Source organism: Peromyscus eremicus, chromosome 17, assembly GCF_949786415.1.
Source record: "Peromyscus eremicus chromosome 17, PerEre_H2_v1, whole genome shotgun sequence".
Classification (NCBI taxonomy): domain Eukaryota; kingdom Metazoa; phylum Chordata; class Mammalia; order Rodentia; family Cricetidae; genus Peromyscus; species Peromyscus eremicus.
Genome location: NC_081433.1, coordinates 50,075,607 through 50,091,293, shown reverse-complemented (window position 1 = coordinate 50,091,293; position 15,687 = coordinate 50,075,607). Strand labels below are relative to the sequence as shown.

General features: G+C 44.3%; 1 protein-coding gene across 1 annotated transcript in view; it reads left to right on the top strand.

Moving 5' to 3' along the window:
- Palld (palladin, cytoskeletal associated protein) overlaps window positions 1-15,687 on the top strand; it is a 387,847-nt gene that overhangs the window by 360,729 nt on the left and 11,431 nt on the right. Inside the window, exons 12-16 of the mRNA XM_059245052.1 lie at window positions 1,746-1,844; window positions 3,956-4,177; window positions 5,794-5,943; window positions 12,089-12,183; window positions 14,380-14,512. Of these exons, the coding sequence (XP_059101035.1) occupies window positions 1,746-1,844; window positions 3,956-4,177; window positions 5,794-5,943; window positions 12,089-12,183; window positions 14,380-14,512 (699 nt within the window). The remainder of the gene's footprint in view (window positions 1-1,745; window positions 1,845-3,955; window positions 4,178-5,793; window positions 5,944-12,088; window positions 12,184-14,379; window positions 14,513-15,687) is intronic.

Below are 15,687 nucleotides of genomic sequence, written 5' to 3'. Positions count from 1 at the left end.
ATAAAACTTCTATAAGCTACAACTTATACATTGGTATGTATACTTCTTATTTGGCTTGTATATATTCTATAACTCATATGTGTATATTATTTACATTTATCTGTTTAGTAATTAGTAAGCATTCACAGTTAGTTTTATCCATCCCAGAGTCGATAGTTTAGGACAAGAAAGGCCAAGTTCCTTTTTTCAAAAAGGAGATTCTCAAATAAGTTGTTCATACCATTACATAATATTCTGTTACTTATTCTGGCTTCTGTGGAGAAGGGCTTGTATTTCCACACAGCACAGTGACATAGAAACCAAGCTGTGAAGTGGAATTGGCTGTAAAGGTAGCAGGGACATCTCGGTGAGGGAGTAGGTACCAGTTACTATTTCTACCTATGCGGAACAGGCTTCCCACTGATGACAATGTTCTCCACCAGAACACGAGGAATCTAAACCTCCATCTCAAAACTGAACTCCCTCTTGTTAATAGCATTGATAGAATCACTTTGCATACGCATTGGACCCAATCACTGGCTGCGACATTAAGACACCCTCTCCGCGTCCCCTGCCATTTCTTCAGCAAATGAAAGAATTTCAACCTTAGGGCTATTTGGCATTGGATCTGTTTCACTTTCCAGTTCCAGCTGGGACCAGAACCAGCAATTACTGGAAACTGTAAATTCATCCAACATATTTTTCTGATTAGAGACTGTTGAATAGTGTTTGTGTTGACATTCAGAAATTTGAAGGTTCATCTAAAATAATGCTTGGACTCTGTATTTTTTTTAGATCCTACCCTACAAATTTTTCCTTATTTCTAATTGATCCCTTGTTTGAAAATGCCCCTAGGAGGATTTGTGAGCTCTCGCAGATCCATAATTCTAAGGCGCATAGAAACAACAGGCAAGAAGAATCACAAAACTGTTGGCCTGTCACACATAGGAAGGGCCCAGCAGACAGCTAGCAGGAGCTGCAGCAGTATGGTCACCCTCCCAGTGGGCAAACAGTGCACGTCTGAGAAGTCACGGATTGTGGATGCTGGCTGCTGGCTTGTCCTTACTTCAGCCATGTTTTTTGTGGATTGTCTTTGCTTCAAGCTGCTTACACTGCACAGCAGTGTCCTTAGAGGTGGAGCTGACCTCAGACTCCCCTGTCCCCCTGTTGATGGAGCGTATTCTGGGTGTCACATGTGGTGGGGACTGACCAGGAGGATTGGCTCCGCCAGCAATACCTGCTTTTCTTCTCCGTGCTCCATGTGTTGCCCTTTTGAGCAGCAATGTTTTCTGTCACTGGCTGGAACCGACATGGATGTTCTGAAGCCTGGGAAAGTCTTTGAGAGGAACATCTCCTCTGCTGTTTTAAAAGCCCCCCCTTTTCCCTCTGGGTTTTCACTAAGGACAAGGACGGCACAACTGTCCTATGTGGGCTCCGCCTGGCTGCTTATCGTTCACTTGGATCGGTGTGATATCGGGTGGTTAAGCTGCCAGGATTAATTATCTCATCTCCCAGCCTTGAATTGGGCGAGCTGAGGCAGAAGCAGGAGAGAAAGGCCAGCGAAGGCCACTCATTCCTGAACGAAGCCAGGACAAGAAACAGACTCTTTGGGATCGAGCTATGAAGCTGAGGAGAGATTAGTTACAGAAAAAAAAAAAAAAAAAGTCAAGACTTATTTTACGTTCTTATCCTTTTTCCGTTAGCAATGTATAGTTGTGATTCCCCTCCCCCCCTAATTTTGTATTTCTGTGACCTTTTTTGCACAGAGGCTGACCTATGAGGAAAGAATGGCTCGCCGTCTGCTCGGTGCTGACAGTGCCAATGTCTTCAACATCCAGGAGCCCGAAGACACAGCCGCCAATCAGGTACCACGTTGCCCTGAACTTCCTGGGAAGTCATCGCCATTCTGCCCACTCTCCCCACACTCTTTATGGACTCTGTTCTTGAGATCAGTTGTGTGGCAAGTAGCAGGCAAGTCACAGAAAAGCAGGGTTGCTGTCCCATCAACCTCCTTGGTGGTCCTCACGGGGCAGATGCCTGACACTGCAGAGTGATTCCCAGAGCATCTCTGAGAACTGGTTTATGCCTGGTATTGATCCCCGCGCTTTCCTTCCCAGTATCTTCACGTTTTTCAAACTGTCCTATGCTTTAAAAATGCAGAACAGCTTTGTATGGAAAAACACTTTTCACTCACATTCTTTGAAGTAAGCTAATTAAATGTCACCATAATGTTCTTAATGTCAGCCAAAATTAGACCCCCCGCCCCTGTGCTCAGAATACAGCACCTCTACCCTCCTTCATAAAACACTAACTGACAGAGATCTAGGTGGCTATCTCATGCCCTGCTACTACAAAAAAAAAGAAGTCATCTTGTGGATCTGGGGCAATCTGCTTTATAATTCGATTAATCCCAATTAGAGTTTTTAGATGTAGTCTCAAATGAAAAACAAACAAAAGGGTCCCCACAAAGCTTTAAAGCAGTCTAAAGGATCAAGTGAGCTCTCCTCCCCGTCCTGGAGACCAGGTTTCTCCTCTGGAAGCTTCAAGCTCGGTATTGCTGCCACAAACGTTCATTCAAAGGAAACTAGAAATTCTCGCTTCATCTGCCTGTCTGTCTTCACTTCTTGTTTTCTGCCGTTACAGGACGTTGGGGCTCGGCGGGCTTCTGTAGGGAGTCCTCTGGATGGTCAAAAGGTTAAGCTCCACCCTCCTTCTCTGTCCAGTCTCCCACTGTACCTAACTTCTGTGCTTCCTTTCGTATCTGTGTGTCTGTCTCCACTGGCATGTGGTAATTATAAATACTGTGGCCGCGATCAATTTTTCATGTCGTCTCAAATGAACCTATTCGCTGCCATACACCTTTTCTTATCATTTATCTACAAACTTAACTTTAATTTCTAGCGTGAGTAAATATACAAAACTTTGAGGCATGAAAAAATTTTCATTCCTTAGACACCCTTTTGGAAGGGGGGAGTGATACATTTGATAGTAATTAATTAAAATAAAGCAGCTTGCAGTGTGTGGCTTTCAGAACTTTATTCATATTGCTGTATTCCTTTCCTCAAACCAATAATCGATTTTCAGAAGGCTGAGTAACTTTTTAAAAAAAAAAAAAAAACATAATTAAATTAGTCTCTTAAGCAAGTGTGGCAGTGCACACCTGCAATCCCAGCATTCAGAAAGCTGAAGCAGCAGATGGCCGAGCTTGAGGCTAGCCTAGGCTACATAGCAAGAGCCTATCTCAAAAAAAAAAAAAAAAGCAACAAAAGGTCTCCTACTCAATATCACCTAGGGAACATGCGATGGTGGGCTGTCCCGTGTCCATGGTGATTGACAGGCAGGAAACTGCGGGCGCCACTCTAAACACTGTCACAAAAGCTAGAGTCCTGGTGTTGCTTTTGTTCCCAACCTAGGTTGTGGCTGTACTATCCATCTTGCTTTTGTTTAAGAGCTGGGCTCCTAAGAGTTGCAGATTTAGGAGGGAGCCCCAATGTAATACATGTGCTGTGTGCTCAAAGAGAAGTAAAAACAGAAAAACGTGGTGCTATCCCCTTTGCTTGATAAAATTCTGCACACTCTTGTGGCTGCTTGCCCCATGCACTGGTGGTGGCCTTCTGGAGGAGCGTGCAGCCCACACCAGCTTTTACCTAGTAGAAGAAGAGACCAGGATGTTTCCTTCTTAGGCTTTTAGGATGGATAGCCTTTCCTTCATATTTTTAACTGCTCCTCCACACCCCTTCCCAAGAAAGGTAGTGGGTATTTGCTTGTGTATTTATGGGTTTTGTTTTATTTTGGGAATCAGACTTGAAGGATGATTTTAAGTATCACACAAACCCAATTCCAGATGTTTTCCTATGACACTGAATTGAGCCCAGACCGTGGTTCACTGTAAAAATACCCTACCTCCCCGTGTTTTGTTAGCGAGGGAGCTACTGTCTCGGGAGATGCTGACTTGGACCTTCTGTGTCTGGCCTAGGAGTACAAAGTCTCCAGCTGTGAGCAGCGGCTGATAAGTGAGATAGAGTACAGGCTGGAGCGGTCTCCTGTGGATGAGTCGGGGGATGAGGCGCAGTATCCGGATGTGCCTGCAGAAAGCGCAGCCGCGCCCTTCTTCGAGATGAAGCTGAAACATTACAAGATCTTTGAGGGGATGCCTGTGACGTTCACGTGTCGAGTGGCTGGGAACCCAACACCAAAGGTAAACGGAAGACATCACTTCTTAATCATTGCCGGAACAGAACACCTAAGCAGTGCACGAGGAAGGACCCCTCTAGTGGCACCTTGGCTTCATCAGAAATAATCAAATCACTAAAAATGCATGATTAGGAGGGATGGTGCCTTACATAATTTAATTTTAGAACTGACAGTTAATCTAATTCTAATGATTACTACATAATATAATTTTTATAACTTAGAGCCAACTTAAAAAAAAAAAACATGGGCATTACAGAAAGCCAGGCACAGTGACTCATGCCCTTAATCCCAGCCCTGGGGAAGCAGAGGCAGGAGGATCTCTATGAGTTCCAGGACAGCCAGGGTTACATAGTGAGACCTTGTTTCAAGGGTGGAAAGGGGAATTAGAAAAGCTATTGCAGGAAGAGTGTAAGGATGGGCGTGTCTATTCAGGACTGAATATGTCCAGTCTCCCTAACTTAAGGATGAACGGTTTCATTAAAATTTAGGTGAGCACATTCAGCAATGGGTGCCATCATGGCCTCTTCCTACATACGGTCATCATATTTACTCTTGTTCGTCCCCCACAGCTGCCCCCCCCAGGCTCTTCACCCCACCCCCACCCCAAGCTGGTTCTGTCTCCTAGTTAGATGTCTTTTTGCTTTTCTATTACAACCATCCCATTACCCTGTAAAAATTGGAACTTTAGACAAAGAAAAAATTTTATTTGATCAAGATTTATTTTTACCTAATTATTTTTAACATACAGTTTTTAATCAGTCCAACTTACATATTTAAAAACATGACACCTTTCAATTATACTGTGTTCTTTTTAAAAATAATGGGGGGAGTTGATAAGCATGAGTCATATGCATCTTGACCCAGCAGGCGCCCAGCATCATCGACCTGTGTGTTCTGCCTGCCTCCTTTCCTGGTACACTCTTCTTTTTCTCCCCACACAAGTCAGCAGAAACAGTTTGGAGTCTTTTTTGTTCTATAAAGCAAGCTTTTCACCATTACCTTATGAGGAATACATTCCAATCGCAATACATTTTGAAAGAAAATAAAAATACATATAATGCCACTTCGTGGAGCTAATCACTGCCCCAGGCTGTACATAGGTAAACATACACATATTACTTCACATAAATAATGTGAATGTAAATGACAGTTTTAGTGAGCAAAAAGATATCTTTTTCCTGCGTATATTTATTAAACATAAGTGGGGTGCAGCAGGCTGGAGAGATGGCTCAGCAGTCAGGAGCACTTACTGTTCTTCTAGAGGACTGGGCTTGGTTCCCAGCACTCACAGCAAGTGGCTCACAGCCCGACTGATGCCATTTGTGGTCTCTACAAGTGCACGCATTCGTGCATATACACACACATGCACACACACACACACACACATGCACACACACACACACACACACACATGCACACACACACGCATACACACATGCACACACAACTTTTAAAAACGAAAATGAAATTGGATTTGCTGTTACCTCCTTTTGTTGCTCAAAATCCAGTCTCTTGTGAGGCGCTTGCTTTAGCATTTTAACTGTGCCCTCTACAGACCAAGCACCGCTGCCCATCTGGACAGAGGATGTGCATAGTCTTTATCCTTGTTTCCTTCCGCAGATCTATTGGTTTAAAGACGGCAAGCAGATTTCCCCGAAGAGTGATCACTACACCATTCAGAGAGAAGTTGATGGGACCTGCTCCCTCCACACCACGGCCTCTACCCTCGATGACGATGGGAACTACACAATCATGGCTGCCAACCCGCAGGTGAAAACGGAAGGAGGCCGGGCTGTGTTTGTGTCTAGGGTTTCAGGTCTTTGATTAGACAGAGGAACTGATTAATTAAGAGGTGAAGCTGTACTTTTTTTGACCTGTGAAACTGTTTTCTACATCCTCTCTCTCTCTCTCTCTCTCTCTCTCTCTCTCTCTCTCTCTCTCTCTCTCTCTCTCTCTCTCCCTCTCCCTCTCCCTCTCCCTCTCCGTCCCCCTCTCCCCTCTCCCCTCCCCTCCCCCTCTCTCCCCTCTCCCCTCTCCCTCTCCCTCTCCTCTCCCCTCTCCCCTTTCCCCTCTCCCTCTCCCCTCTCCCTCTCCCTCTCCTCTCCCCTCTCCCCTTTCCCCTCTCCCTCTCCCCTCTCCCCTCTCCCCTCTCCCCTCTCCCCTTTCCCCTCTCCCTCTCCTCTCTCTCTCTCCCTCTCTCTCTCTGGTAGAAAATTTGTTTTGCAAGCATTTATTCCATCAAGAATCCCTGTAAGTATGATCCTGGCACATATATGCATTCCTTCCACAAATTCTATCCAGGGTATCTTCTGTGATCACCTCTTACTGGGATTATGGAGTTGCAGTGTGGGAAGGCGGAGGGGGGGGAGTTTGGAGATAGCAAATAAACCTGCAAAAGAGTAAACTGTATCATTCAATAGAGTTAACTGCAAGAAAATAAAGAAGGGAACATGATACAGACCGAGTGGTGGCGTGTACATATATACTAGACAAACCCAAACTATTTAAAAATAATGCATGTAAAACATCAATGGACACCTTGGTCCAGAATTTCAGTTATCAGTACATTTCCCCACCAACAGTGCCTACGTACAGATTTGGGATTTGTTTGTATCAAATGGTTTTTCTTATGTTGCTCATGGATTTATGGTCAGAAAAGCAGTTGCCTTCTCAGAATGTAATAACTAGTTGCCAGGCATCACCCTCCCCACTCAAACCTATAGATTCCTTCTCATTGAGTATCCTACAGCACCGTGCTGGGAATCGGGAACACACAAGAACAAGGTGAACAAGAGGTGATTTTGTATGTGTTTTCAAGGTGATTTCCATAAGTCACAGAAGTATATAAGTCATCTATTTAAAAGAGGGGGACTAAAATTAACAAGTTTATTATAATTAATGAAGAAAGTCATATTAAATTTCCAGTCCATTTATCTCATTCCATATTTGATTACTCTAAAAATATTGTTAGAAGGTATTTCAGTGTAGGGTCATGCCATGATGAATGTACCCCATCTCTCTTCACCTCTGAGTTAATCACAGTCAGCCTGACTAGTACTGTATAGGAGAAGATGATATTTCAACAAAACATGAAGACTTCAGGGTTTTTTATGAGACTTTTCTTATTCAAAGACCAGTCTCTCTCTAAAGATATGTGTGCACCATCAAAATTAAACTGAGACAGTTTGTCCAGACAATAGGCTTACGGAGAAGCACAGTGGCCTCTTCGCTGCCACCGGAAAGTGTGTATATTGATGCACCTTCTTGAGGTTCTAATTTTGTCATTATGACCATGTGACTACCATCCTGAAAAACAGAATGAAAACCATTATTAGAAGGGGGTGCAGTGATGGCACCCACGGATATAGCTGGGTTGAGATGCCACTCAGCACTGGCAGGGCAGACAAAGGCAGATCTTCGGGGCTCACTGTCTAACGACGCTAGCCCAATCACTGAGCTCCAGACTCAGTGGGAGACCCTATCTCAAAAAATAAGGTGGTGAGCCAGGCGGTGGTGGCGCACGCCTTTAATCTCAGCACTCAGGAGGCAGAGCCAGGCGGATCTGTGTGAGTCCAGCCTGGGCTACCAAGTGAGTTCCAGGAAAGGCACAAAGCTACACAGAGAAACCGTGTCTCAAAAAACCAAATAATAATAATAATAATAATAATAATAATGTGGCGAGTGATTGGGGAAGACATCTAATGTTGAATGGCCTCTCGCCTCCTGTGCATGTGCCCGCACACACATGTGAACTCGTACACACACAAACACAAGCATAAAAGTTACATCTTAATGCTTATGTTTCTATTTGGTGTGTTTGGAAGGGAAAGAAGAAATAGAACTTGCCTCTTTTTTTCTTGTTTTGGGTATATTTCCTTGACTATCAACAAATTTTAACTGTCAGTTTTCTGACTACTTGAAAAGAAATGCTGGAGAATCAACAAAATCCAGAATCTTCTGGTTGGGTTCTCTATTCTGCTTTTCCTCTAGGAAGGTTGGGACTTATTACGGGGTAGAATGATCGGGGCTCCTGAGTACTTGCCAGAACTGGTCCCTGCTGTTAATTTCAGTGCGTTTTCCTGGCGTGCTTGAGATTGCTAGTGGAATAAGCTGTTTTGTAGAACAAAAGAATGCAGATGCAAACTGCAATTGAATCTGCTTCTAGCCCTCTTCCAAATTGTGTGTGTGTGCGCGGAAGAGCTCTAAACAAGGGAAGGCCGAGCTCGGAACTCAGCATACCAGCCAGCCTCAAGAGTCAGTGTGTCTGCTCATAGAAACTGTTTTGACAAACGGTCCTGCAGTCCCTAGTTAAAGGGGAGACACTAAAGACTGGATCAGTACACACTGCATGCCTATAATATCAGATTACGCTCATAAATACATGTAATTACATTTTTCAGTTAAAAAATATAATCTTACCCAAATCCTGTGTGTAAACCAGAGCGCCCCCCCCCCCAACTCCTCCGAGTTGTAAACAAAGAAAAGGAGCTCAGGAAGGAGAGCAGAAGAGAGAGAACGCAGATGGTGTCCTAGGGGAGCCAGGACTGTGCTCCAGCACCCAGCAGCTGTGAGCACGGGCCAGCTCTACCAAACATTACCTGTGGCCTTTAGGAATCAGTTTACCCCTCCGTTTCCTCCTATGGAAAACAAGGACAATAATGTGGATTTACATCGTGCATGTAAAGAAGCACTTGGTTTATTTGACATACGGTGTACCTTCTATAAATGCTGGTTGTTACCGTTACTCTGAGTCAGAGACACAAAATTCATCCATCCAAGTCTATGGCTGGACGCTTGGCAGAGCCCGTGGAACCAAGACGTCAGAGGTCAGCTCTATGAGAGGTAGTCCGCCCGCCATGACTGTTGGGAAATGGAAAAGTCGGTTGGGGTGGGATGTGTAAAGTTGCTGCTGTGTGGTCCTCTGACCTCCTCCTGTTCTCATTATCACCCCCATGGGGAAGAAGTGGGGCATCAGATACAGCTGTGCCACAACTGCCACACCCACAACACAGCTGGTGCCGGGGGCCACACAGGAGCTTGGAAGCTGCTCCGCTCTCAGCAAACCCAGAGCCAAGAGAAAACCAGAAAGAACAATTACTGCCCTCATTCTAAGCCCCAGTACCTCTGCCTTATCAACCCCAGGCTCGATCAGCCTCTTTAGTGCTTGCCTCCTGCCTCTGGGAGAAAATGGAGATGTTAGGAGTGGACCAGATGACATCAGCAAACCAAAATCTCAGCTCTCCCACTCCTCCTGTGAGTTAAGCCAAGGGGGATTATGATGAGTGCTCTGGGTTGATCAGGAGGAGCAAAATGCTCAAAAAAAAAAAAAAAAAACCCTAGCATCACATACTTAGACCACTGTGTCCAGATCCAAGTCTCAAACTACACACAGTGTTTTCATTAAGAGACAAACCTAAGAATCTCCTTTTCAATGAAGATGAAACGGGAAGCTTGGGATCTAGCTGAGAGGTGGAACCTTTACCCCACATGCATAAGAGACCAAGGTTCCATCTCCACTACCACCCAACAGGGTGGCGGGCTCATGAAGGAAGTCTGAGGAAATCCTCCAAGTGGACATTTAGGAATAGGTTTGTGTCGATGTTTACATCCCGCCAGCATTAGGAGGATTAGGGAATTTGTGATACTTCGCAGTAGTTGCTATCCCAAGTTTCTGCTCATGTTGCCTGGTTGATTTTAATTCCAACAGTAAAACCATCAGGAGCTAGTGCATCCTGTCCAAATATGCCAGATGTAGGTTTTGTGAACCATATATAGATAATGTGATTAATCTTCCTACACAGTAAGAAAAAGTGGCATTGAAATTAGAGCGAAGTGGCCAGCCATTTTTCTCCCTACACTCTGGCAGACCTGATCTTCTGTGACTGTGGATACATGGTGTTAAAAGTAATTACCGAGCTACCACCACAACCTTAGAACATACCATATTGCACACTGAACTGCTGTCATGTTCCTGTAGTTGGCAAATTTTAAATGATGTAAAAGAAGAATGCCCGAAGTAGACATGGGTAGGAAATCAAATCAAAAAGCTACCTCTTCTCAAGAAACACACACCCTCCGAAGCATCAAGCGTGGCCAACAGAAAGCTGCAGGCAGCTCTCCTAATGCCCTGATGCCCTTGAGTTTCTTCAGTTTTCTTTTCCTAATTGTGAAAGCCTTTGGGCCTAGAGGGGAGACAGCGCATAGTCTGTAGCCTGCATGACGTGAAATGGCCGAGAGGAGGAGGAAAGGATCAGAGTGGGAAAATGAGTCCAGTAACATGACACAGAAGAAGGAAGGGCTTTCCTGAGCAGGAGAAATAATTACCGAAAGCAGGCAAGAAAGAGGCTGAGAACCAAGGACAGAGGAAGATGCTGATGCACAGCAGGGTATTTTAAAACAGGGTATTTTCCCACTTGGATGAATCTAACATGCTAGATACTGTTAGCTACCTCCAAATTTTACCTGGGACAGAATACACAGCTCCGAACCCATGCCGACTGGGCCATGTGTTACACTCCACGTGTACAGCTCCAGCAACTCATCAGAGACCAGATCACACAGCTTAGCATGATTGCGCAGCCCTACACCAGACATTGCCAGTTTGAAGATCACAGAAACGGGTTGTTTCAGACTCTAATCCTGTCTTTAAGGCACAGCTGAATCTAAATGTGGGTGTTTTGCTGTGTTTTGTTGTGTTGCTAAGTTACCTTATGCCGCGTTTGGGTTTGGGAGGGCTGTTTTGCAGTGTGCTGTTTCCTCCAAATGCATGATGTACACAAGCGGCCAGCTTTCACAGAGGCTCGTGTGCCATGAGTTAGGCTCATAAACTATGAAACATAAATGTTATTTCCATATCATGTAAACAACTGGCCTCGAGTGATGAGGCATCAAATAACCTTCCCAAGCTGGACGGTTCATGCAGAATCACTGTAACAATCCAAACTTCTTGCTTGTACTGTAACTTTAAACTCTGTGGAATCCCGCCCCCCCCCACTCCCATCCCGTCCCCTGAAATAGATGCAACACAGAGCTGAGTTAAATAGAGAAAATTAGTGTGTTGGTTGTGTTTATGTTAGCATGGCGTTCCCAGGCTTGTTCTAGGCTTTACTTAAGAATTCACTTGATTATCATTCCATGTGTTAATAGAGCAGATGGAAATCGGAAAGTTAAAAACCAAGTACAATAGTGTGTAGTTGTGCATAATTTCAATGATTCCTCGGCTTGGTTGGAATATTTAGAGGATTAAAATCCTTGATGCTGATTCCGAATGAGCAGCCTCTTCGTAAAATGTTCAGACTTCACATCTGAACTTTTTCTGGTGTACACAGGCGACATCTTTGTAACGATTCCACTGAACTCTAGATTTTTTTTATATGTATAAAAGTATATGACTTCTTAGTTCGGATGCTTTCTAAAAATGTTCCTCTACTGGTTAACAACATATTACAATATTTTTATTACGTGATCTACTGACTTAATGTGGGGTGTGTGTGTGTGTGTGTGTCTGTGTCTGTGTTTACGTGTGTGTGTGTCTGTCTGTGTCTATGTGTGTGTGTGTGTAGGTGTGTATGAGTGCACACTTGCCACAGTGTGTACGTTGAGTTCAGAGAACAGCTTGTGGGAGTCAGTTTCTCCTCCCACCATGTGGGTGCCAGGGTTGGGTTAGCAGCACCTGGCTTACCCCTGAGCCGTATCACTATGTGATGTGGTGATATATCTAGCCAGTAACAACCAAGTCATCAAAACTAATCCTACCTCGTGAGGACCAGGCTCTCCCCATTTATATGCAGAAGTGAAGGTTAATATATGAGTAGAAAGATCATAAACAGTAACCTCTTCCTTTAACATTTAATCCTTACAGCATCTTTTTGAGGTTTGCACAGCATCTAATGTCTTCTCCTGGTGTCTCTAACAGGGCCGTGTCAGCTGCACAGGACGGCTCATGGTGCAGGCTGTCAACCAAAGAGGCCGCAGCCCCCGCTCTCCCTCAGGCCATCCTCATGCCAGAAGGTACTGCAGACGCTCATTCCCAGGTGTCCCGGGTGTCCCGGGTGTTCCTTCTCACTCATCCATTCATTCCTGTTGCTACCACAGAGTGTGATGGTGAACACGTCTTTATTGTGCTCCTTTGCAGTTAGGAATGGAGGGGAGTATACATAGGAGGGAGCAAATATTTGCCAGTGTGTCTCCCAGCTATTCGGATAGACGGTCATTAGTTTGCTAAATAGGACATAATTTACAAAATATGTGAAAATCAAGATTCAGGACCTTTCCATGAAAATACTAGAAAATGGAACACAAATGTTCAAAACCGGTCTAAACCAACAGCTGTGTGGGGGCTGAGAGTTATGCCCTGTCACCACTGTTCTTAAAATCAGCTAGTTTGGAAAGTGTACATTTTAAATTACTCGGTTCAAAACATAGTGCAGTGAGACCATAAATCATATAAGTAAGATTTGTCATGAGCTTCTAGTATCTAGCAAATTTCTAAATCCCAGGCCTATGACGGATCCTGAAACCGTGATGGCCGGCAAGTAATGGGTACCATTTCTTATTAATATATTTAAATTTTAAAAGGAATATGATAAGGCAGACAGCCTGTCATGTTTAGCGGTATTACAGACACAGCCACCTAAAATAGCCCCTGACTGTCAATTACAGCCTCACATGCAGACCCCTTCGGTGGAGTGATAAGCAGGAAAAGTAAGTAAGCTTCAGACAAGTGGTGCCCATATATCACCCAGGGCCTGTACCACAGAGCCCTTGCTTGTGACAAGGGCTGAGCATGCGCAGACACTGCTCTGCATTCCCTGTGGCAGGACCAGCTCCCAGGAGCCGAGACCTCGGTCTGTGGCTGTAAACACGTTAATATCATGCCCATCCCTCTGGGTCCTTCTCTTCTACTTTTCTTCAGTGTGTAGAATACACCTAAACTTTTCCACACACCGGCGGCTCCAAAGACATTGTTGTCATTCAAAATGTCTGTATTTAAGCTATATGAAACAGCTGACTGTTGTTCACCTGACGTACTTGAAAATGTCACTTGCTCCGCGGTTCTTTTTCTAGTTAAGGGGGCTCTTTTTTTTTCTCTCCAGCACCGAGGATTGAACCTAGGGCCTTGTGAATCTGAGGCAAGCGCTCTTCCACTGATCTACAGCCCCAGCCATCCACTTTTAAACTTAATCTTCCTAATGATTTTAGACAACTTTGCATTTAACGTCTTGCTTGGTTTCTCAAGTCTCCTGTGCCCTTGCTGTTGGTTCTGTTGCTCTGGTAACATAAGCAGGGGAGACATACCAAGTTTGAGAGGTCAGCACCACCCTTGCTTAAAGCAGGAGATAAGGCCTTTAGGCATACAGACAAACTAATGAAAAGTTAAACGTGCCTAAAAATGTAATTTGTTTTCCCAAGGAACATGAAAAAGAATTTTGATGAGAAATACATTATATTTTTATAAAGTAGGAAATTATAATTAGCTACAAAATTTAAATCATAGTGAAAAGTTAATATTCATTTCTATTGGGAAAGATTTGGTTTTAAAAAAATTAAAAAGAAAAAAGAGCCGGGCAGTGGTGGCTCACCCGCATTTAATCTCAGCACTCGGGAGGCAGAGGCAGGCAGATCTCTGTGAGTTCGAGGCCAGCCTGGTCTACAGAGGACAGGCACCCCAACTACACAGAGAAACCCTATCTGGAAAAAAACAAAAAACAAAAACAAAAAAGAAGTAGAAGAACAAACACTGCTGTTTGTTCTAATATAGAGCCGGGTAGCGGTGACACAAACCTTTAATCCCAGCACTTGGAAGGCAGGTGGATCTCTGAGTTCAAGGCCAGCCTGGTCACTCTGTAGAGTAAGTTTCAGGACAGCCAGAGCTACACAGGGAAGCCCTGTTCTCAAAAACAAACAAACAAGCAAACAACAACAACAACAAAAAGCTTCTAACATAAAGCTTTAAAAATGTCTTATTAGGAAAAAAATTCTCAAATACAGTAACCCCCTTCTCTATTCCCCTTTTCTGATTTGTATCTAGTAGTCTGCTGATTGGAGACTAGTCAATTAATCATAAGCTCCAAATGAAACAAGGGTTGCTTGTTGCATTTTTTGTGTGTAAATGTTGTGGGGTAGACGCAGACAGGGACTTCTCTCTCCTGGAAATAACTACCGTGTGTGTTCTATTTACCCGCCTGTCACGTCTCTCGTCCCAAGGCCTCGCTCTCGATCAAGGGACAGCGGCGATGAAAACGAGCCCATTCAGGAGCGATTCTTCAGGCCTCACTTCCTGCAGGCTCCTGGAGATCTGACTGTTCAGGAGGGCAAGCTCTGCCGGATGGACTGCAAAGTAAGTGTGTCCATGCCCGCCGCAGGTACCTCTGTCTTTCCTGTGGAGTACAAGATGACCCCAGCCCAAGAGAAACAGACTCCATGTGTGTATACAGTTATCATTATGATTTCCTTTCCTTTTAAACTTTCATTCAATATGTTCTTTACTCAGAACTAAACCCCGGGAAATCACTAGGTCTTGCTCCCTCTCACCCTGCCCCCCAAGATCTCCCTCTTCCTCGATTGTGTAGCGACGATAAGTGGGATGAGTCTGTCATGCATCCCGATCATCTGGTGATCTTCATGATTACTCTGTGCTATGAAGTTATTGGCTTTTTTATTCCTCCCATTGCTGCATTACTGTCTTCCTTACAGTAGTTTTGATGGGTTAACTTCATTTTAAATTAGCTGACATGTTAACGGGTTTCCTTACGGCATTTTCAAACATATTCAGTTTGGGCTGGTTTCTAGTCCCCTGTTTCTCCCCTCACCTACCTCCCAGTTCCCACCGTACATTCCGTCCCCTAGCAGTGTCCCGGGACCCCTGCCACCTGTCTGTCATTTGTGCACCGTCCAGACCTTTAGTGCTTAAATGTCAATCAGTTTGAAAATTATTTGGGCTCCATCTGCTGGTTCTCCCTGGAATTGCAGACCGTGCAGCTTGGTGGAGGGGTGTGAAAAAGTTGCTGTTAAAATAAGTTCCCTGGATGTGCACGCGCCACGGGTAGTGTGAAGCAAAGAACAATGCATATCAGTATTTCTAAAACTAGGCCGTAGCTGTGGCCTTAATTAGTTTCAATAACCTCACTCTTGAAGATGCAAGAGTAGAAATTCTGATTCCTTTATCAGTGTGAGAAAGATGGTGAGTTGGAGAGAGGATTTGCCAATGACCACAGAATCCCTGTGGGAGAGATGGGAGGATCATGAGTGTCTCCTCATTTTTAGTCGGTGCTTTACGCAATTCTAGCGATTACTTTGAAGTAATCTAATTTTTTTGATCACTCTTTTTTTGGTGGGGGGCTTCAAAGAACATATAGAAAAGAGTAAATGTATCCTTTAAAATAATTTGCTTTCCTAACATAGTACATCTTACATTATAAAACACAAGTTCAATTACATTTTTAATCAAGAATTAACATATTCAGGGGGCCAGGATGTGGTGGCTCACGCCTTTAATCCCAGCACTTGGGAGGC